The 24027-nt window shown below is 41.8% G+C and overlaps 1 protein-coding gene across 1 annotated transcript in view; it reads right to left on the bottom strand.

The window, feature by feature from the left end:
• dab1a (DAB adaptor protein 1a) overlaps positions 1-24027 on the bottom strand; it is a 198241-nt gene that overhangs the window by 11631 nt on the left and 162583 nt on the right. Inside the window, exons 15-22 of the mRNA XM_041207818.1 lie at positions 22434-22596; positions 21447-21585; positions 20009-20150; positions 19346-19478; positions 9794-9991; positions 7190-7430; positions 2588-2716; positions 856-1019 (exon numbers count right to left, since the gene is read on the bottom strand). Coding sequence (XP_041063752.1) covers positions 856-1019; positions 2588-2716; positions 7190-7430; positions 9794-9991; positions 19346-19478; positions 20009-20150; positions 21447-21585; positions 22434-22596 — 1309 coding nt within the window. The remainder of the gene's footprint in view (positions 1-855; positions 1020-2587; positions 2717-7189; positions 7431-9793; positions 9992-19345; positions 19479-20008; positions 20151-21446; positions 21586-22433; positions 22597-24027) is intronic.

The raw sequence follows: 24027 nt of genomic DNA on the forward strand, positions 1-24027 counted from the left end.
TGTCAGATTGGAAGACACTGACCTGCAAGTGCCTAATGAGGTACCTGATGTTAATGCAATTCCAGCAAATGTGTTTCCCACAAAAGAATCTGAAGTCGTGGAGCTGTGAAGTTTCACATGGATCAGGAATCCACCTAAAAGACTGAGCTTGTAATTTTATGACCTTTGTAAATATTGTAATGTCATGAGATAAATATTAATGTAAATATAAAATGTACAGAAAAGTTAAAGGGGGAGGAATATAGTAATTATAGTTTTGGGAAATGTTGAACTGTAGCTTTAAGAATAATCCGTGATGTAAGATCACGTGATCAATGTAAACCAATGTGTTAGCAGTGCAGGGAACCTCTACAGAGAGAGGAGTGCACTTCTTGGTTATGGAGTTTGTTGAATGCGTGTATTTATTACTACTGTCTTGTAAATAAAGCCAAATGTTTCCACTAAGAAAAATTGACTGAAGATCAACTCTATAAATTTCCATTCATTGGTTTCTCTTGATCTTGCACCTACTGTGACTGAGAGATTATGGGTGACTTGCTCCCAAACCTTTGCCTGAGCCAATATGAAACTTGCCTGCTGGGAGGTAAACAAAATATTTTTCCAATTCCTCAGACCTTCAGGTTTTGGACTGGATTTCAGCGACTGTGTTCTAATATCCTACTACTTTGTAAAACTCTGTATTGGTGTTCAAAATGTGCTCTTTTATCATACATCATGATAAGAAAAATGACAAAGATACCTATTAAATGAAACATTGGAGAATAAACAGCTAAGTGATTATAATACACATGGTGCATGAAAACTGTTTTTATTTAATTCTAGTACTGAACTTTACTCAATAGGTGAAAATATTACCTTAAATTTAATGATTTCTGGATTATACTCAACCGCATCTCCCCATTCCTGCATCAATTCTACAGTTGGAAGCTGTTTGTGAGCAAGTGCTGTCACATGTTCACTTGCTCCACCTCGCACAAATACTATGAAGTCTTTGGTGTATTTTGATTTGGTAATACCCTCTGGAACAATATATGTACAATTAGAATTCATTATGAAGGAAAAGTTAATAAAAAATATGCCCATTCTCCCCTCTATTTGACCAATGTTCTCACCTCTTCTTCAAAAGGTGCTAGGTAATTATTCACAGGTGTGGAGAACCCTCTGGTACCTCACACAAGTGGCCAGTTTTCATGAGCGTGCATACCTGTGACATGTGTGGCTAAAGGGTTGCTGTGGGAAAGAATGGTCCCTTTTCATAGGATACTCATACCAGTTCTGGGACAGGAAGGAACTGTACCGATGGGATGGACTCCACCTGAACCAGAATGGGACCTCTGTCCAAATGGAAAAGGTAAACAGGGAGGTGGCAAAGGCTTTAAGCTAGTAAAATGGTGGAGAAATCTATAAGCAATGTAAGCAGTCGAAATGTAAACAGAGCAGGGCCGGAGAGCATAGAAAGAATAAAATAAGGGAGGATATATCATATGCAAAGCAATAAAACCTGTGCTAGCCTGGGAGAGAGGTGATTCAAATTGGTTTTAAATCTGTTTTCACAGGACTTCCGCCTATCCATAAGTTATAGAGGAAGTCAGGAGAGCAATCAATTGTTGTGTCTGTAACTGATTTTCCCCACCCCTAGCCTACATCTGTGGATGTCTTTTGGCCTGCTTCTGAGCCAGAAACACCAGGTTCAAGCCCAACCCCAATGCCAGGGGCAGCATAATCCACCCTGCCCGCACCCACCCACCCCTTGCTGGAGAGAATGTCTTCCCCTCGGGAGCTGCCAGCCAACCTAATTGGGTGGCAGCTCCAGTAGTCCTGGTAGTGCCAAGAGCACCTTAATGGGCACCGCTGGGGCTGCAAACAGACAGGGAGTAGGCCTATGGATCCTCGAGCCATGTAGGTCTTGGGTGGGGAGGGTTTGGGCATTTTAGGGAGGGGATGGAGGGCTTTGTGGGTGGTGTGTTTTATAGAGCAGGTATGTAGGAAGAAAGGGGGGCACTATCTCAGGGGGGCTGACCTCCAAAGTGCAAAGGGCACTGTATTCTGGCGTGGGCAATGTATTATCAGGGTCAATTGGCTTGTTAACAAGCTCAATTGACCCTTGATTATTTATTTAAATAGGGGTGGGTGGGTAGGTGGTGGGGTTTGCACCCACCGTATTTTACATTCCTTCCTGCCGAAAACATGCCCGGAGGGGGCATGTAAAATTCAGCCCCCGGACTTCTTGGCCATGGAAGGAGTGTTCATGTTGTAGCTCAAACTAGTTGATAATTAGCACGCTAATCCTTTCAACACTTTTCCCATTCTTCTCCAAAGGGAAAGCAGTGTGTGAAGAAAACAAACAAGGGTACAACTAGTAAACCAATTGTATTGCTCAACTGCTTCCTTGGTTGTGGTCAGCACCCTCAGGAATGGAACTTGGGAACTTCCTGATCTGTATGTCTCAGTATATGTTGTACAGTACATTTCCCCACTCAGCTAATAACACTTATTTAAGTTAACACTTATTCAGGAATTAAATTGAAATATATAATCTACAAATACAGTTTTAATGTTGTATGAAAACCTATTATGTTAGAGGTACCTCCTTTAATATTCAGAAGACTATCGCAAACTCCAGCTTTGACATCAACAGCAACATAGACTCCTTTAATGTTGGCCCCTATGTTAAAGCCTCCCTTTACACAGTCTTTAGCATCATTCAATGTGTAACCTAAAGATTAAAAGAAGGTAAATGCCACCAGTCAAGATTTTAATAATTTGAAATTAATTTCATGGCCCGAATTTTGTATTCAGTGCTGAAGTGATGGTGCTCACTGCTAACCTGAAGCTGCCTACAAAGATCCAGCAATCTCTATCATGTGGATTTCACCTTTCCCACCATTAAATTCATTCTGGCGCAAGCTAGAGGGGATCTCTGGCAGCAACATTGATGTCATCAAACAGACTAAGCACCAATCACATTGAAGAACTCTGACAGACAACAAACCAGGAAATAGCAAACAGATTTTATCATTCATGTTTTATAATATCACAGAAAGTGAAATAAAGATTGGGACATTCACATGGGCTGAAGAATGAAAGCTGAAATATAAACACACATAAAATGATATTTTACGACTTAAAAATTCTGATATTTTTATTACAGTATGGAGAAATTTGCCATTTCACAATGCAAAATTATTTTTTCAGAAGCAAGAGGGGTTCAGCAATAATCATGATTTAGTATGTTGTTAAATACCTAGGGGTGTAACTTTTTCAAACGAAAGCTAATAGCTTACATCAATGTAAATTATTTCAAAAGATTTCCATCTGCGAAGAGTACAAAAAGGGCACCCTGAGAATGAATGGGGAATTACTGCCAGCGGTTCTGGATTTAAGTATTTCACTCCACATCTACAAATACCAACTTGCTGTTAGTTTCACAAGCGTATTGACAGTGAACGCTAACAGTTTTACCATCATTACAACCACAGTATTCGGGCCTATGATTTATAAAACTTCAGGAACATTATAAAAGTACTAACAAAGTAAATTGTACAATGATATCACAATTATCAACCTATTAATTCTGTCTCCATTTACGTCATCAACTCATCATTTCTTTGGTTGGAAACAGACTATATGATCCCCACAGACCCTGATGGAAGTGTTGGTTCTATTAAAATTATAACTTTTTCAAGACACAATAGGTAAATTGTCAGCTCTTCCACCAACTGAATAGAAAAACTCGTTTTCAGTTTCCATCAGCACTTTTACACCTTAGAAAATAATATTAAAAGTAATGTTTGGCTTTCATATGTGTGCATCTATGGATTGCTCCAAACCACTCAGAACATAGGAGCAATTAAAGGCCATTCAATTTCTTGAGCTCATTCCACTATTCAATTTCATGATGGCTCACCTCAGCTTCATTCACTCGTTTTTAGTGCATGTTCCTTGTTACCATGTATTCAAAAAAAAGTCTAGCAATCTCAGTTTTGAAAATTTAAAGTAACCTAGTATCCACAATTTTTTAGGGGAGTAAGTTTCAGATTTCCACTAGCCTTTGTGTGGACAAATTGCCTCCTGAATTCTTTCCTAAATGGCTTAGCTAAAATTTTGTGTCCTCTTTTTATGAATTCCCCTACTCATTGCATGGTATTTAACCAATTTCAATCTTGGTGATCTCCAGCACTGTAGGTTTAAACTTATAATTTGACATTCCAGAGGAAAGAAAATGGAATCAACAAAGGGCCTATTGAAATTGACCCCCACCCTCCCTCCCACCCCCCTGCCACTCCACCACCTTATCAGTAAATAAAAGCTCCGAAGCTAAGCTCTTCTTCACAGCCACTCATTGGAATTAGGTTGTGTAATGTCATTTAATATTCTTGTAAATCAATCAAGCAATTATAGAAGTAAAGTTCCAGCTAACTGTGCAAATTATAATTTCTGCATGTAGTGTATAACACAAATTTTATTCTTATCTATGATCTTTGCAGCCCAGCCACAGGAAAATAGTTTGGAGCAAAACAGCCAATCTGCTTAGTTCCAAAAATAAAAACAAAAAAACTGCGAATGCTGGAAATCCAAAACAAAAACAGAATTACCTGGAAAAACTCAGCAGGTCTGGCAGCATCGGCGGAGAAGAAAAGAGTTGACGTTTCGAGTCCTCATGACCCTTCGACAGAACTTGAGTTCGAGTCCAAGAAAGAGTTGAAATATAAGCTGGTTTAAGGTGTGTGGGGAGGGGGGGGGAGAGATAGAGAGAGAGAGAAGTGGAGGAGGTTGGTGTGGTTGTAGGGACAAACAAACAATGATAGAAGCAGATCATCAAAAGATGTCACAAACAACAGAACAAAAGAACACATAGGTGTTAAAGTTGGTGATATTATCTAAACGAATGTGCTAATTAAGAATGGATGGTAGGGCACTCAAGGTATAGCTCTAGTGGGGGTGGGGAGAGCATAAAAGATTTAAAAATATTTAAAAATAATGGAAATAGGTGGGAAAAGAAAAAGAAAAATCTATATAATTTATTGGAAAAAAACAAAAGGAAGGGGGAAACAGAAAGGGGGTGGGGATGGAGGAGGGAGCTCAAGGCCTAAAGTTGTTGAATTCAATATTCAGTCCGGAAGGCTGTAAAGTGCCTAGTTGGAAGATGAGGTGTTGTTCCTCCAGTTTGCGTTGGGCTTCACTCGAACAATGCAGCAAGCCAAGGACAGACATGTGGGCAAGGGAGCAGGGTGGAGTGTTAAAATGGCAAGCGACAGGGAGGTTTGGGTCATTCTTGTGGACAGACCGCAGGTGTTCTGCAAAGCGGTCGCCCAGTTTACGTTTGGTCTCTCCAATGTAGAGGAGACCACATTGGGAGCAACGAATGCAGTAGACTAAGTTGGGGGAAATGCAAGTGAAATGCTGCTTGACTTGAAAGGAGTGTTTGGGCCCTTGGACGGTGAGGAGAGAGGAAGTGAAGGGGCAGGTGTTGCATCTTTTGCGTGGGCATGGGGTGGTGCCATAGGAGGGGGTTGAGGAGTAGGAGGTGATGGAGGAGTGGACCAGGGTGTCCTGGAGGGAGCAATCCCTACGGAATGCCGGGGGGGGGGTGAAGAGAAGATGTGTTTGGTGGTGGCATCATGCTGGAATTGGCGGAAATGGCGGAGGATGATCCTTTGAATGCGGAGGCTTGTGGGGTGATAAGTGAGGACAAGGGGGACCCTATCATGTTTCTGGGAGGGAGGAGAGGCATGAGGGCGGATGCGCGGGAGATGGGCCGGACATGGTTGAGGGCCCTGTCAACAACCGTGGGTGGAAAACCTCGGTTAAGGAAGAAGGAGGACATGTCAGAGGAACTGTTTTTGAAGGTAGCATCATTGGAACAGATGCGACGGGGGCGAAGGAACTGAGAGAATGGATGGAGTCCTTACAGGAAGCGGGGTGTGAGGAGCTGTAGTCGAGGTAGCTGTGGGAGTCGGTGGGTTTGTAATGGATATTGGTGGACAATCTATCACCAGAGATTGAGACAGAGAGGTCAAGGAAGGGAAGGGAAGTGTCAGAGATGGACCACGTGAAAATGATGGAGGGGTGGAGATTGGAAGCAAAATTAATAAATTTTTCCAAGTCCCGACGAGAGCATGAAGCAGCACCGAAGTAATCATCGACGTACCGGAGAAAGAGTTGTGGAAGGGGGCCAGGGTAGGACTGGAACAAGGAATGTTCCACATACCCCATAAAGAGACAGGCAAAGCAGGGGCCCCTGCGGGCCATTTTATCATCTCTGAGCAGGAATTCACCAACAGCAGTGAAGCAACTCCTCCAGCAGTTTAGTGAAATATGCTTCTACTTTCATTTTTAATATAGTTGGGCACCATTCAATGAGATCAAAAGGAACATTTAGAAATGAAATGCCTACTGACATGTCAAAAGAATCACTTTAAATTGATTGCTAATTTGACAGACATTGAAATTTGCTTGCTTCTGGATTCTGGAATTTATAAATATATATATATAGTCACAACAAAATTTACAAAAAGTGAAGGCACACAGTAATTATGAATAATGGAATTCAAGTCTCTGGTTCCATATTTAAACATTTTGTATGAATTCTTACTCTTTACTGATATTCTATAACATTAGGAATCATGTTTAATTTTGGAAAACATTAATTTCATAAGTTGGAATAATTGGTTAATCTCTGCCCTTGTAAATCACGATCAGGACTTTTTCCAATAACTTGGCCATTATCACAGTTATTTCTGATCATCGTTGGTTACCAAGTGTTTTCCAAAGAGTAGGAATGAAGATCATATGAAACCTGATGAAGATTTTTAATAATTTCCTTCAGTAGAGCAATGGCAAAGCCTAAGAAACAGGTTACTTCCCTCCCCGTCACCCCCATCTTCTCAGGGCTGGTGCATCACATGAGGGTAACCAAGTATGAGGAATTGGAGAAGATGACTTAAAGAAAGGGGACTTTTATCAAAGAGCAGGTATGCCAGAAGCAAAATAACAGTACACTAAGATTTTATGCTCACACATTTTCCCAGCTCTTGCCTATGAATTACTGAATTGCAGTGCACAGCTCCTTAAAGCAGAGTCCTAACCTTTATCAGTAAGATAAATGTCTATCAGCTTAACTACTTTTGAAACCTTGAAATGAAAAAAAATGCAGGTCAATAACTTAATGAATTAAAAAAAGACATACCATCTTTCTGCATTTCTTTGACATCAACTGCCCAAATATATTCATAGGTTCCACCAAGTACACCCTCACTCATGTAATGAGTTCCATAGTCCTTAAAGACTTCCCTGTATTCTCCATAATCGTACACAGTTGGCAGTTGCTTAATTCTTTGAAAGAACTCATAATGGAGCATGAGTTCCCTGGGTTTTATCTTAAACCGAGCCACTTGGAGTGAGAACTGTGCATGAAACAAACTTCTTTTCTGAAAAGGAACCAAAATAATTCAATGGCTGAAGAACATGACCAGTGAAATATTTAAATTATGTGCACACCCATATACACAGTATGTATTTGTAATATCTGGTCAAAGGAAAGAATAAAGGAATTTTAACCACACATTTCCTTCATGATACTCTTTAAATCCATGCTCAGACACTTTTGTTCCCTGGTGTATCACTGTGACTCCTCCTTTTTCTATTCTATCCTGTCTGTCAGTTATTTGACCAAGAATGACATCAAGAAGCTCTCATAAAATTGAAGTCAATGGGAATAAGAGGGAGAGCTCCCCCTGGGTGGAGTCACAGCTAGCAAAAAGGAAGATGGCTGTGCTTGTTGGGGGTCAATCATCGCAGCCACAGGACATCGCTACAAGAGTTCCTCAGGGTAATGTTCTAGGTCCAACTATCTTCAGCTGCTTCAGCACTGACTTTCTCCTGTCATATGGTCAGAAATGGGAGTGTTCACTGATGATTGCACAGTATTCAGTTCCATTTGCAACTCTTCAAATAATGAAGCCGTCTATGGTCACATGCAACAAGATCTGGACAACATTAATGCTTGGGCTAATAAGTGACAAGTAACATGCCACATCGCAATGTCAGGCATTGACTCCAACAAGTTTAAATATGTCACCTTGACATTCAATGACAATAGCATCATCAAATACCCATCAAAATCCCAGGGAATACCATTGACCAGAAACCTAACTGGACCTGCTACATAAAAACTTTGGATGCAAGACCAGGCCAGAGGCTGGGTATTCTGGGGAAAGTGACTCATGTCCTGACTTCCCAATGCCTTTCCACCCTCTACAAGGTAGAAGTCAGGAGCATGATGGAATACGGTCCACTTACCTATGTGAGTGCAGCTCCAGTAACACTCAAGAAGCTCGACACCATCCAGGACAAAGCAATCCACTTGATTGACACTAAAACCACCACCTTAAATGTTCACCCCCCTCCACCACCAGCTAATGTGCCATCTGCAATATGCACTGCAGCAACTTGCCAATGCTTCTTTGACAACATCTTTCAAACCTAGTGACCTCTAACCTCTTGAAGGACAACAGGGAGCAAGCGCATGGAAATACTATCACCTCCAAGCTCCCCTTCAAGTCACATACCATCCTGACATAGCTCTACATTGCCATTTCTTCATTGCCACTAGATCAAAATCTTGGAACTTCCTCCATAAGGGCAGTGTGGGTGTATGTATAGTACACGGACTGCAGAGATTGAAGAAGGCCATTCACTGGGACCGTAGCACTTTAAGAAGGCTCACCATCAATTTCTCGAGGACAATTGGAGATAGCGATATCTGCTTACTTTGCCAGTAATGCTCAAATCCCATGATTGAATAAATCAAAAAAGTTAATCTCAAGTGTGAGAGTTTTTTGTCGTTATAAACTCATGCCTATGGCAACTGGACTGACAGATTTTCACAAAGATATAGCTTTTTAAAATAAAACCACAGGTTTCTTTAGAGTGCACACACAAAACCCCAGCTTCATCAGAGAAAATGAGAAAAATAATCTGCTTAGCCTGACAGTGTGTGGCATGAGGAGACCCAAGAAATTGGAGGGGAACAAAATAACTTAAAATATCAGACTCACACATTGCTTTAGATTTGATTGAAGTATGCCTTAACTTATACGTAATACATGAGGGTGGTGATATTATTTTCTATAGCATGGTGCCTAAATCAGACATGTTCATTGACACTTCAGATTGAGGGGAATTTTGAGGATCACACAAAGGGTAACCTCTGGCCCATGCAATGCCTGGCCTGTGATTTCTCAATGCTACTGTTCATGACAAATCTGAAATTTTCCAACTATATCAACCTTTGTTTGAAGGAAACACATTTATCTAAAATATAATTAAGCAATTGCTGAATAAGTTTGACAATTTATTGTTTCCCTCTCCTTCCTTCTCCTGAATACAATAACTCAAACTGGAGTACAGCTCCCTAGGTGGTGATCACTGCCTGATACCTGTTTATGTGAGCAATTCAACCATGGCATGAGTGCCAGGTGAGCCTGATCCAGTTCTCATCAACATTCATACATATTCACATTCCAGGAGAAGGAGGAAGGAGTCACTAGCTATAATTAAACAGGAGAAAGATGAATATTTCTCATTTTTAATTCAGGTGGGGTGCAGCCAATCATAGTGCTCCTATTGCTACTCCAACTAAGATCATCAATCTTGAACCATGTATGAGCTTACTAAGCTACCAGAAGAATTCTTATTGTAAACTTTTATTCCTTAATCAATTTGGCATATGGAAAAATTGTGAAGACCAAGATCAATAGTAGTTTGAAATATACCATTGTCACGTACTTACTGATGCAGAGTTTTGTAGGAGCTTTTGCATCATTTTCTTGAAATTATTACCATTGTAACTGACTCCAATTTCAAAAACATCTGGATAGCTAATTCCAAAACTAAAGCCAACTTTTTGATTCTTAGATTCAAATCTGCTGTGTGTAAAATTTGAAAATGATTCATGTTCACTCAAGGAGAGTTCAAACCTTCCTTCAGTCTGGAATGAAAAGAATACATTACTATGAAATGACCTATTTTGAAATGATTCATGTACGTAAAAATTACAGAAACATGCACATATAACACTTTCAAACTAATGATTTGGATAATATTGAACTAGTCAAAGTATTTGAGTAATGGTCATAAAGTGTCCCATACAGCGAGAAATTTTTATGATTCCTGAGTTTGTAAGGATAAATTGAGAAACTCTTTGTGATTTGTAACAGCCACAATGTACATGATATTGCAAAAAATATCTCAATATGTTTTAATGCTTTTGAAATGAGTTTGTTTAAAATATATAGTGATTACTTCATGGAAAATAAAAATCCAGAGGCATCATGATTTCAGTCCATGATGTGAATCGATCTCTGTAGTATCAGTAGTTTCCTTGACGTTAATAGTGATACCTTTGTTAACCAGCTTGGTGCTGGTACTTTAGTATTCTTGTCAAATCATTCATGGAGCACATTGCTGATGCAATCGTATTACAACTCCTTTACATTGTTGGAGTTGGAAATGCTTTGGGGTTGGTTGAGGCAGAATGAATCTTATAAGAAAAATTGAATAAATATTTGAAGCAGATGAAGATACAGGGTTATCATAGCATCATACAACACTGAAGGAGACCATTCAGCCCATCAAGTCTGTGTTGGCTCTTTCGAAGAACAATCCACTTAGTCTCACTCCCAAACCTTTTTCCACGTTGTTGCATATTTTGCCTTTAAGTTTTTAATCCAATTCCCTTTTGAAGGCAACCATTGAATTTGTGTTCACCACCTTATATCCGACAGTACATTTCAAATTCTAACTGCTTGTTGGTCTGAATTTTTCTCTCGTTGGGCACGCGCAATTGGTGGGTCTGGGAGGGGTTGGGAAATGGGATCCTGACTGTGATCGACACCCAATCGTGATTTCATGCTGGCTGGCCAGTTAAGGCCCATCCAGCCTGCAACGCATCTACCGAATGGTCAGGAGGGGCTGGGTGGGGGCAGGCCCTGTTGGGTGCCGGGTCCAATGGTGACCTGGCGGGCACTTTAAAATCTGCAAGGACAGCTCACTGAAGGCTGCCAGGGGAGAATCTTTATTCGGTCTGGAGATTGGAGCAACGGCCTCACCAGTGGCAGGAAACATCAGGCTCGAGGGCGGGTCAGGTGGGCACTCAGCCCCCCATTTCTCAGACGAGTGCCTCGCGGTCCTCATGGAGGAGTTAGGTGTGAGGCGGGACACACTCATTCCCAGGGATGGCAGAAGGAAGCCACTGTACCAGACTAAAAAAGCTTGAGAGGAGGTAGCAGCCAAGGTCAGCAGCCACGATATTGTGAGGTGCACATGGGTGAAGTGCCACAAAAGGTTCAATGACCTGTTTCTCTTGGCAAGGGTGAGTACAGCATTGACATGGATCAGCGTGGACAAGTGTGGCTGTCCCCCTGTGGTCCCTGTTAGAGTCTGAGTGCCAACTGTCAATGATGCCAGAGCTGGCCTGGGAGTGAGCCCTGGCTGCTTAGCTTGAGTGCCTTGCGGCTCGAGGGCCATGACTCGGATGTGCCCAGTAAGGTGTTCCTCAGGTAGTGTTGGCCAGGCTGCAATAGCGCTTCACATAGAGAGTGGACTAATCAATGCTCCTCTGTCCTTTCAGGAGAAGAGAAGCCATAACAACATCGAGCAGTTAAGGACAAGCATAGGCCCCCAGATGTCCTAATCATGATGAAATGGATGCTTTGGAGCTGGAGAGCTGCCACCCACCTCGGTCAGCCATTCATGGAGGGGTAGGGGTCTCTGATGAAGGTAAGGGTACAGTGCACAGAGGTGAGAGTGTTGGATTGGACAAACATTCTTCTGTAGACTCATCATTAATGGGAGCCTCAAAACTGAAGTCCCCAGTGATGGCACCATGATGCAGATCTCCGTTGTGCCCCAAGGCACCTGGCCTGCACAGTCACAGACATGTCATTTTTCTACCTTAGATTCGCCAGCACGCACTCAATCACAGGACCCTGAAGAGCCACCCTTGACGCCAGAGGGCTGCCAGGCTTCAGATGCACCTGTGTCATGCCCGCTTTTTGAACCAGGCACCAACACAGATACCAGCACCTCAGTGGGCATAAGATCCTCAGCTAGAATGTTGGTGCACAGCAGTGAGGGCAATTCGTACATGCTTGAGGAGCCGGCACGTGGAGGACTGCTGGTGACCAGGATGATGCTGAGTTGAAAGCAGATGATGAGACTCTAGAGCCGTCCATTAGTCGACAGTTGCTGGATGTCCAGTGGGATATGTGGGAGGATCTAGAGGAGATCCATGAGGACATGCGTCTGTTGTGGAGGAGTCCATGCGGAGCATGAGCACTGCGTTGACCCTCATCGCCACATGCACCACCTCCTCCATTGAGAGAATGGCGACTCTCATAAAGAGGCAGCTCCTCAGACAGAATCAGGGGTTCCTGGGGTTGCATTCGGACCTGCAAGCCCTCACACAGGCAATGACCTCAGGTGGTCAGTTTCAGTGTGGGAGCTGGATGAGGCACCCAGTATCCCAGCTAGGTGCCTGTCCATCAATGGCGAGCAGGGAGGTCCAGAGTGACCTCACATTGGCGCACAAGGTGCTTGTTGTCTCTGCGGGCTCCTCTCACGGCGCTCTGGATGATAGCAGCAGCTCCTCTGCCCCTCTGCCAGTGACTGCGGCATCTGATGAGGCTGCGATGACTGGGGAGATGCCAACAAGACAGCAGAATCAGCTGGCTGCCTCCAATGCTACTGCCAGCGAGGTCGGGGTCGGAGTTGAGGGGGGGGGGTTGCTGGATGGCAACAAGATGCAGCACTTGCACGCTTAAGTTTAAGGCACCATGAGCACAAGAAGGACTGTTCATGGGTGATCTTCTGTTCTGCCATGTTTTGTTAATATGTTTACTGGAGTGGTCATTAACACCAGATATAGTAATGTTCATTTGTTGTGAGTGTCAAAATTATATAAATTTTGCTTTTGTCTTAATGGCCTGAGTATGCTTCACCTTTATTTTTGGTGCAAGGTTTGCAAGTATCTAACGCTGGACATGAGTGGCTCTAAACTTTATTGTACAGGCACTGAGTGGACTTTGGGTTCAAATGAAATGGTCATTTCGACATCCGGGATGGAGGTGGCAGCCCTGGCATGAGGTGGAAGCTGATCTTTGGCAGCCTAGCTGAAGGACCATTGGATCAAGGCGTCCCTAGTGTCCCTGTCTCCCTGGAGGTTACTGAGGTCTGCCTCCATGCCCTCAGCGTTCTCCTCACCGTGCTTCTCTTCTGACTCACCATTGGATTCATCCTCTGTTGCCTGTGTAGCTGCCTCAAGGTCCTCTTCCTCCAGTGGGTCCCCCCTTGTCAGTGCCAGATTGTGCAGAGCACAGCATGAAACCATTATCAGTGATACATGCCCTGGCAGGTATTGTAATGCACTCACTGAATGGTCCAGGCATCAAAAGTGCATCTTCAGAAGACCTATGGACCTCTCTATGGCCACCCTTGTGGAAACATGACTCCTATAATATCACTGCTCTGCCTCTGTTCTTGGGTGGTGGATAGGCATCATAAGCCACATTTTCAACAGTTGTGTCAAGCTGGTGACAGAAGCATCTAACCAGTCATCTATCCAGTCAGGCTGGGGTATTGAATAGCCTTGGCACCTGGGAATTTCTGAGGATGTAAGTGTCATGGGAGCTGCCAGGGTACCTTGCACAGACTTGCAGAATCTGTGTCTTGTGGTCACAAACTACCTGGACATTCATGGAGTGGAAGCCCTTCCTGTTGACGAAGATACTCGGCTGAACCGCCTTGAGGGCCACATGTGTGCTGTCGATTGCGGGGGAATCCAGCAATTGCTGAAAACCCTGTGGCGGGGTCGGAGGGGGTGTGGGTGGGGGGGGGGGGGGGGGGGGGGGGGGTGGGGGGGGTGTGCTGGATGGCAACAAGATGCAGCACTTGCACGCGTAAGTTTAAGACATGCGTAAGTTTAAGGCACCATGAGCACAAGAGGGACTGTTCATGGGTGTAGAAGGAGGCCATTCAGCCTATTGTGTCTGCACTGGCTGTCTGAGCATTTTAACTTACTGCCTTTTCCCCGTAACCCTGCACATTGTTTCTATTTAAGTAATCATCCAATGACCTCTTGAATGCCTCAATTGAACCTGCCTCGGCCACACTTGCAGGCAGTGCATTCCAAACCATAACTACTCACTGTGTGAACAAGTTTTTTTTCTTGACTCTCATTTGCTTCTTTTGCAAAACACTTTAAAACTGGTTATCGATCCATTTACGAGTGGGAACAATTTCTCCCTATCTACTCTGTCCAGACCCCTCATGATTTTAAGAACTTCTTTCAAGCCTCCTCTTAGCCTTCTCCTCTTCAAGGAAAACAGTCCCAACTTCTCCAATCTTTCCTCATAACTGAAGTGTCTCATCCCTGGAGCTATTCTTGTAACCTCTTCTGCATTCTCTCTAATGCATTCACATTCTTCCTATAGTGTGGCACCGAGAACTGTACATAATACTCCAGCTGGGGTCTAACCAGTAATTTATATAAGTTCATCATAACCTCCCTGCTCTTGTACTCTATGCACCTATTAATGAAGCCTAGAATACTCTATGAATTAGAAACAGCTCCTTCTACCTGTGCTGCCACATTTAATGACTTATGTATATATACACCCAGGTCTCTCTGCTCCTGCACACCCTTCAGAATAGTATCCTTTATTTTATACTATCTTTCCATGTTCTTTGCACCAAAGTGTATCACCTCACACTTCTCCATATTGAACTTCATCTGCCACCTATCCGCCCACTCCATCAATGTGTCAATGTCCTTTTGAAGTTCTACACTGTCCTCCTCACAGTTTACAATTCTCCCACGTTTTGAGTTTTCTGCACTCTTTGAAATTGTGCCCTGCATACCTAGACCTAGATCATTTACATATATCAGGAAAAGCAAGGGTCCCAATACTGACCCTTGGGGAACTCCACTACAAAAGATTGGGTCCTGACTTGTCCAATCTCTAATCTGTTGAGCACATACCGGTGAGGAATCTAAGAAATTTAACAGTAAAACAAGTTCCTGTAGAACTGGGACGTGCTCATCATTTTCTTATGAAGGCAAATGACTAAGGGCATCGGCGTTTGCAATTTGATTGCCAGGCCTATGTACAAAAGTGTATGCTTATGCTGCCAGAACTAAAGCTCAGCGTTGCATCCTTGCTGAGGCTATAGCCTTGTCCTCAATAAACAATCCGAGCAATGGTTTGTGCTCGGAAATGATTGTAAAATGGAGGCCATGTACGTACTGGTGAAATTTCTTGACACCAAAGATGATGGACAGGCCTTTTTCTGTCTGCGAGTATATCCTTTTCTGCTGTGGTGAGCATTCTTGATACGTAATCTATTGGCCATTCCATGCTGTCTACCATCCGATGAGAGAGCACTGCTCCCACTCCTTAGGGAGATGCATCACATTTCAGCACCAATTCTTTCATCTGGTCATAATGCACTAATAGATTGGACGGGTGTAACAATTGTTTCACCTTTATGGAAGCTTCTTTCTGGAGTGCCTCCCAGGACCAATGTTGGTTCTTTTTGAGTAGTGAATGCAGGGGACCAGCACTATAGACAAATCGGGTGAGAACCGCCCGTAATAGTTGATCATTCCTAGGAATGATTTGAGTTCTGAGGCGTTCTTTGGCACAGGTGCCTCTCTTATGGCTCTCATTTTCTCCTCAATTGGGTGGAGACCCTGTGAATCTACCCGGTGACCCAAATAGATTACCTCCCTCGCTTGGAATATGCACTTTTCTTTTCTCTAGCGCGGACTTTAACCTCGGCCTTCTTTTTGACTTCACTGTTGGCCAGACTTCTCTCAGATTCAAGCTCACCCTGATTCAGCTCAGTCGTTGTGTCTCCCAAAATTTCATTATCTGTCTGCTTCTTGGAAAATTCTGCGACTTTTGCTTCCAAAGCTTCTTTGGCTTCATTTAGCTGATTCTTCAGCTCTTCTGTCTCTTTTTTGTATTTGTTTGCTGCTTCCTGGAAAATTGAACATTGTTGTGACTTCTTTGCCAACTCATTCTTCAGTTTGTTTAGAGAAGTGCTGAATTCTTTGTTTCTCTTCATACTTTTCCAGGGGTACACACTTTGACCTGAGTGTGTGAAGGTCTTTCAACAGGTTTACTTTTTCCCTTCGAAGGTTGCTCATCTTGTCTCAAGCTCTGTCATCAAGCAGGGTCTCCTCAAGTTTCTTCTGCTGTTCTTCCAGGGTTTGGCTTAAGACAGCCTGCATTTCTTCAGGTTGTTGAGTCCTTACACACTCCTTTTTCAAAACAGGAATGCTTCCGGCTTCGTTTTGGAATCTCAGTGGCCAATTAAGGTTGATTTCCTTTAGCCAGTTTTGCCCTAGAAGGCTTGATCCTCCAATTCCAACACTGCTAGCTTTGCCGATTGACTTCCATAATGGATAGTTACTCTGCTTATGCCTTTTACTTGAATGTCTTCACCCATATATGTTTTTAGCTTGGTGGCTGTTTCTTCTAAACTTAATTGATATTCAGCATTATTCAAATATCTGAAGGTGTGTTCCCCAATTACTGTAACGGAAGCTCCGGTGTTCGCTTCTATCCTAACAGGTTTGCCATTTACTTTCACTGTAACAAATATTGGTTCTGTCTTTCCAAGTTTCAGATTAAACAATGAGTAAATGTCTGAATTTGTTGTTTCAGGTTCTTGTACATTGTAGATTTCATTGAGCTTCTTCTTTTGTTTACAAGCCTGTTTGGATCTTTTCCTGCACTGCCTCATTATATGCCTGTTTCTGTGACAATAGTAGCATTCGATTTTTTAAACTGCCAATTGCTAAAAGACTGATTGTTTCCACCTCTATTAAAATTATTCTTCAATTTCACTGCTAAGTTATTTTTCTTTATTCTTCGGCTAGTGGGGGCTGTTTCCCGCTTCGTGGCAGAGTCTCGCTTTTTCACGCCACTTCCAGCTGATGTGGATGCTGGCACAATTTTGCGCACCCTGTACTGCTTTTGAATCTCTTACTGCGCTTTCCATTGCCAGTGTTATCTATAGCGCCTTCTTGAAATCCAGATTCACTTTGGACAATAATCTCCAACTCTAACTCTACACTGTCTGCTGAGGTAGCCCACGCTACTCACCTATTGTTTACTACAGGGCATGTGATCTTTCTTAACAAGTATTATTCTTAAAGGTACATTGCACACTAAATAAAACCATAATTACTACAGAGAGGAGGATCGTAACTGATTAACTAAATTAATTTTTTTAGGGAGGTATTAGAATTTATGGATAAAGGTAACTCCATATTAAAGTCTATCTAGGCTTCAGCAGGTCTTTTGGTACAGTATCACATAAGAGGTTGGCCCTCAAGATCAAAAATCATAGATTAGGTAGGTAGATGTTGAAGTAGATTTATAGCTGGCTACATCAATGGAGACAGTGGCCGGGATTTTCTGGCCCTGTTGCGGGTGGGACCCGCCATGGGCGAGGTGACGCCCCAGCCGGGAGCCCATTGACTTGCGGCGGGACCAGAAGATCACGGCGGCGGGTGGGTGCGGAAAATCCCGCCCAGTGTGTTTGTGCATGGAGCTGCATTGGATGTGGTCATATATTTAAACCACATGGGCTGTAGCAGCTTAATGTCACCTTCTCAAAAATGGGCAATAAATGCTGGCCTAGACAGAGACAGCCACATTCCATGAATGAATAAATACAACAACTACAACTTATATTTATATTGTGCCTTTAACATAATAAAACATCTCAAGGTGATTCACAGGGTAAACTATGACACTGACCCACATAAGGAAAAACTAGGTCAGGTGACCAAAAGTTTGGTTAAAGAGGTAGATTTTAAGGAATGTCTTAAAGAAGGAGAGCATGATGGAGAGGTGTAGGGAGGGTATTCCAGAGCTTAGGGCTTTAGAAACTGAAGGCACAATGGTGGGGCGATTAAAATTGGGAATGATCTAAAGGCCAAAATTAGAGGACCGCAGATATTTCAAAGCGTTGTGGGGCTGGAGGAGATGATAGAGTTAGGGAGGGGCGAGGCCATGTAGGGATTTGAAAACAAGGTTGAGAATTTTACAATCAAGACATTACTTGACCAGGAGTCAATTTAGGTCAGTAAGTAGGGGGGGGTGATAGGTGAACCGGACTTGTTGCAATTTCAGACATGGTAGCAGGGTGTTGGTTGACCTCCATTAATGGCAAATAGAATGTGGGAGATCAGCCAGGAGTGCATTGGAATAGTCAAGTATAGATGTAAAAAAGAGATGAATGAGGGTTTCAGCAGCAGATGAACTGAGTCAAGGGTGACATCAGGCAATGTTACAGAAGTAGAATAGGCAACAGCCAGTCTTAGTGATTGTGTAAATATATGGTTGGAAGCTCATCTTGGGGTCAAAGTTGGCACCAAGGTGGCAAACAGACCAGCTTAATCTCAGATTGTTACTAGGGAGAGGAATGGAGCCAGTAGTGAGGGAATGGAATTTGGGGCAGGAAACAAAAACAATGGCTTTAGTCTTCCCAGTATTTAATTGGAAGAAATTTCTGCTCATCACTGGACGTCAGATAAGCAGTTTGATAGGTAGCAAAGGTGGAGGAGTCAAGAGAGCTGATGGTGTGGTAAGGCTGGGTTTCATCAACATAAACGTGAAAACTAACATTGTGCTTTTGGATGATGTCGCCGCATACAGATGCGAAATAAAAATTGTTTAAAAATTGACATGCAAGGTACCCAAAGGATCACATTGTCCATATTCTAACTTGTACTAAGTTCTGTTCACCCATTACCCCTCTGTTCGCTGACCTACATTGACTCCCGGGTCAAGTAATACCTCAATTTTAAAATTCTTATCCTTGTTTTCAAATCCTTCCATGACCTCTCCCCTCCGTATAACTTAAACCTCCTCTAGTCTACAACTCTACAAAATCTCAGTGCTCCTCCAATTCTGGTCTCTTGCTCATCTCTGATTTTCATCATTTTATTAGTGTCGATGTCAGCTGCCTGGGGACTAGGCTTTGGAATTCCCTCCATAAACCTCTCTGCCTCCCAACCTTTCTCTACTTCTTAAAGTCACTTCTTAAAACTTAATTCTACCCAGTTTAAAGATTTCTTTATGTGGCTTGGTGGTGTGTGAAGCACCTTGGGACATTTTGCTTACATTAAAAAATTATATGTAAATCTAAGTTTTTATTTACCAATCTGAACAAAGTATTTTAAAAAAATAAGCACATATAGAATCTGCAGTTAAAAATTTTTTGACATTTGAAAAGAAAATCATAGATTGTCCTCACAGTGTGTATTTACCTCAGGGCTGTAGAATTCTAAATTGTGTGGTTTTCTGAATCTTACATTATTTATATAATATGGTGCACAGCTTCCTCCATAATATCTGTTGTCTAGAACAGTTCCTTCCAGAGTCTCAGTTAAAATGTTATATCTGGAAACATATGAAAACGATTAATTTAAACACAAATTAAATTCACCAACACACACTGCCAGTGAACTTTTCCTTACTGTACTGATATTCTGCTCTTGTTTCCTCCCTCATTCTATACACCAAACATATTGTCCTAGGTTCTCTTCCTCTCTCCTGCATTATCTACCACTGTGTTGAATCATAATTCATCACGCAGTCGCGGGTTCTACCCATTCTTTCCAAGGACTTCAAAGCAGGCATTGCCCTAAAACCATCAATCATTTTTCCTTCTAAGATTTGTAACCATTTAAAACCCAAGCTTGGCTTCATATTACTTCCTCATTTATCTCACCTCAATATAATACTGAAGGAGTGCTGCACTGTTGGAGTTGTTGTCTTTTTGATGAGACATTAATTTGAGGCGCCACTTGTCCTTTTGGATACCTAGTGGTTTGTATTGTAAGTACTGCTGATCTAGAATCAATAGTGCACATATTTATAATGTTGTATTGAAGTATCAGTCAGATCTGGACTTACTAGAGGATACATACCCACTTCCAATATGCTGCACGGCCCAATACTGTTCGGTCTTTCTGGAACATGCGTTACTGACTCTCCTGCATCCTTTCTCATCAGACTGATCTCCACAATCATCATCTTCATTACAACAGAGTCTGCGAGGAATGCATCTACCTTAAAACACACCCGGAGAACATGTATTTCAGTGTAAACTACAAGATAATTTCAGTCATAACTTATTGTTTTCAGTCTGACTGATTAAAATACATGGTTTACTGTGTATAGAAGCAGAATTATGGCATTATCTAAATTTAGGTAACCAGAATATTTTAAAGATCCTCCTATACATAAAACTGAACTTACAAGTGACACAATCCTGTTTAGCCAGTACATCAGAGGGGATAACGTTAGTACATAATATAGGGTCCTATTTTAAGTAGGCCAATAGAAATTTGAGTCTTAGTTAACTTGGTCCCACAAGGATTCAATCAAATGACTCCCCTTAAAAAGGGGACACCACAATAATCCCTTCTGTTTAGGTCTGGCCCAACAAATTGAGTATTTTTATTACAATAAATATTTAAAAACTAACTTATTGCAGAGGACTCATGATTTTGTCCATTTGCAAAAATTGATTTTTTTGTACAGTTATTGAATATATCTAATCAATCTAAAATTGCTGGGAAAGAACTAAGAGGATTTGGTTGTAAGGCAAGATAAGTTATTCTAACCTAGGATAGAATTGATGAAATCAAATTTGGAAACTTGCACGCAATTGTGATAAAAACCCAAATGAACCAATTCACTAATGTCCTCCAGGGAAGGGAACCTGTTACCCCCTATCGAGCCTAACACACATGTGACTCCAATCCCACATTACGTGATTGGCTCTTAATGCTCACAGCGTAACTAGCAATGGGCAATAAATATTGCCCTGGCAATGTCATTCACCTCCCAAAATTAAACTGAAAAAATTTGTAATATTAAAGAGGGTTTTAGAGAACAAATGTTGAATCTTTTCTCTGTATCCTTGTGGAGGGTTTGCAGCTCCTAGTCTGTTAAATTTGCATTTCTCACTCACCAGTGTTGAAATCTGTGTTAATTTAATGAGTGATAAGCTAATTTTACCTTCCACTGTTACTTTGCACCTATCCGATTCTTACTTGCAGGTTACGGTCTGCTTTAGAGGATTTATTATTGTTTCATTTTCATTGGTTTGCCCACTTTACATGAGAAGACATCCATGTTTTGGCCATAGATTGAAAACAGAAAGATTGGGTATAATCCAGCAAGTAAGGATACTCCCAAATATTACTAGTGATCCATGATTAACTCAGCATGTTAAAAAAATTAGGGTTAATTTTATTCAGCGCTCTGCAGAAGCTGCTTGCTGATAAACATTATAATGTTAAATGAAGTTTCAGTTCTTCCATAATAGTTGGGTTATATTTTACTGAAAACATTTATTACCTGTTTCAGCACATATGAAACCCTCGCACAAACTCCTGGTTCTGCAGGCACCTGCTAGGCAGGGTTCCTCTTCTCTGTCAAAAGAGTCGCATGATGCGCCACCAAACTGAGATGGTACTTCAAGTCTTGCATACCTGTACTATATAAATTGGGGTGGCAAGCACTGAACTTAAAGGAGTTAGTATCATAAATCATGGCTAGTTAAAGTGTAGTGGGTAAACATATTGGTGCTCCATTGAGTCTGCATCACTAGTTTCAATTTTTGCTTTCTTCAATGCCATTGGAGAAAGGATTGAATGACAGTCTTGTTATCAACTTGAAAGGCTGGTAAAATTGCAGGAAAAATTTCTAACTGTGTATTACAGTACAGAGTGAACATGTAACTTTTTCTCACTTTTCATGATTTTATTTCTTCCAAGCTTGAGGATACAAAGGTCAACTGTAGTGTCTCCCCCACTATAGTTGTGTTCATCTAGTTCAACACAACCCTTCATGACCTGTATGGTTACATCCCACAAACCACTACTGCATCACATTTTCCATTGAGTTGACACTGAGGCCTGTAAATTGAGGCTCAGTAAAACAACTTGACGTTATTTTTCCATACCAGTCCGAAGCAGTAACCTTAAGGACTGAAGAACCTGATCACAGCATGTCATGAGCAATTCAATTTTGTAAAGGGAACATCAGACCCACAATAGATCCTCTGATGTGCATACGTAAAGAGCTGAATGCTTGTTTCAGGCATGGCTTATGGATGTTTATGGAGGAGCTTTCACAACTATGATGGGCTATCCATATCCAGCATCCGCAGTTTTTTTGTTTTTATATCCATATCCAGGGCCGGATGCTTTTATTTTTCAAGAATATTTTTTGGCAGAGTACAGAAGCTGTCAAACTATTACTGAATAATATTCCTTCCTTTCTGATCATGAGAGTCAGATTGCATGGACCCTTATTTATACTGATTTTCATTACCATACTTACATGTTTGTTCTGGCAAGGATCACAAGTGCTCCATGAGGACCAAGAAGAAAGAATGCAATCAATTGGCTGTGATGGATTCCCCAACGATCTTTTCCAGTGTCCTCCCACTTTATTAATATTTACTACGTTTGATTGATCATTTAATTCCACAAGTGTGTCTTTGCTGAAATCAGATAGAGATTATAATAAATCTGGAAGATCATCTTGACAAAAAAATCTCTTTTCCTGGGACGTCTGATCTAAACATAGTTGAGCTGTGTACTTTTAACAAGACTCCATAAACAAAAACAACTTAAATTTGTAGAGCACTGTTATGATAATAAAACGTCCCAAGGCATTTCATAGAAACATTACAAAAGAAAATATGACACTGAGGTGCATAAGGAGATATTAGCTACATCAGATTATTAAAAGCTTGGTTAAAGAGATAGGTTTTAAGGAGTGCCTTGAAGGAGGAAAGTGGGGTAGAGAAGTGAATAGATGTAGAAAGGCAATTACAGAGATTGGGGCCTAGGCAGCTGAACATGCAGTAATCAAAGTTGAAGCAATTAAAATAGGGTATAGTTAAGAGTTCAGAATTAGAGGAGTGTAGTTATCCCAGAGGATTGTGGGCTGGAGGAGTTGACAGGGACAGCGACATAGAGGGGTGAATCCATGGAGGGATCTGAAAACAAGGATGAGAATTTTAAAATCAAGACTTTGCATGACCGGGAGACAATGTATAGGTCAGTGAACATAGAGATGATAGCGGAATGGGACTTGGTGTGAGTTAAGACATGGGCAGCATCTTCAGCTACCTAGGCCCAAATCTCTGTAATTGCTTCCCTACATCTATCCGCTTCTCTACCCCGCTTTCCTCCTTCAAAACCTATCTGTTTAACCAAGCTTTTAATAATCTGATGTAGCTAATATCTCCTCATTCACCTCAGTGTCATATTTTCTTTTGTAATGCTTCTATGAAATGCCTTGGGACGTTTTATTATCATAACAGTGCTCTATAAATTTAAGTTGTTGTTGTTTATGGAATCTTGAGGATGACATCAAGTTGATGGAGGGTAGAATGAGTGAGACCAGCCTGGCATGCATTCAAATAGTCAAGTCCAGAGGTAACAAAGATCTGAATGAGGATTTCAGCTCAGATGAGCTGAGATAGGGGTGAAGTCAGGCAATGTTAAAGAGGTGGAAATAGGCTCATTTGGTGTTGCTGCAAATATGAGGCCAGAAGCTCTGGGATCAAAGATGACACCAAGGTTGCAAACAGATTAGCTCAAACTCAGATTTCACCAGGGAGAGGGGTGGAGTCAGTAGCTCTGGAACAGAGTTTGGAGTGGGTTCAGAAAACAATGTTTTCAGTCTACCCAATAGTTACTAGGAGGAAATTTCTGCTCATTCAGAACTGGATGTTGGATAAGCATTCTGATAGCTTAGCAAAAGTGGAAGAACTGAGAGAGGTGATGGTGCAGTGTAGCTGGGTGTCATCAGCCTATATGTAAAAATTAACTATGCTTTTGGATATTGTCACTGAGGGGCGGCACGCAGATGAGAAATAGAAGGGGGCCAAGGATAGATTTTTGGGGGATACCAAAGGTACTGG

The sequence above is a fragment of the Carcharodon carcharias genome, chromosome 16, assembly GCF_017639515.1.
Source record: "Carcharodon carcharias isolate sCarCar2 chromosome 16, sCarCar2.pri, whole genome shotgun sequence".
Lineage (NCBI taxonomy): Eukaryota > Metazoa > Chordata > Chondrichthyes > Lamniformes > Lamnidae > Carcharodon > Carcharodon carcharias.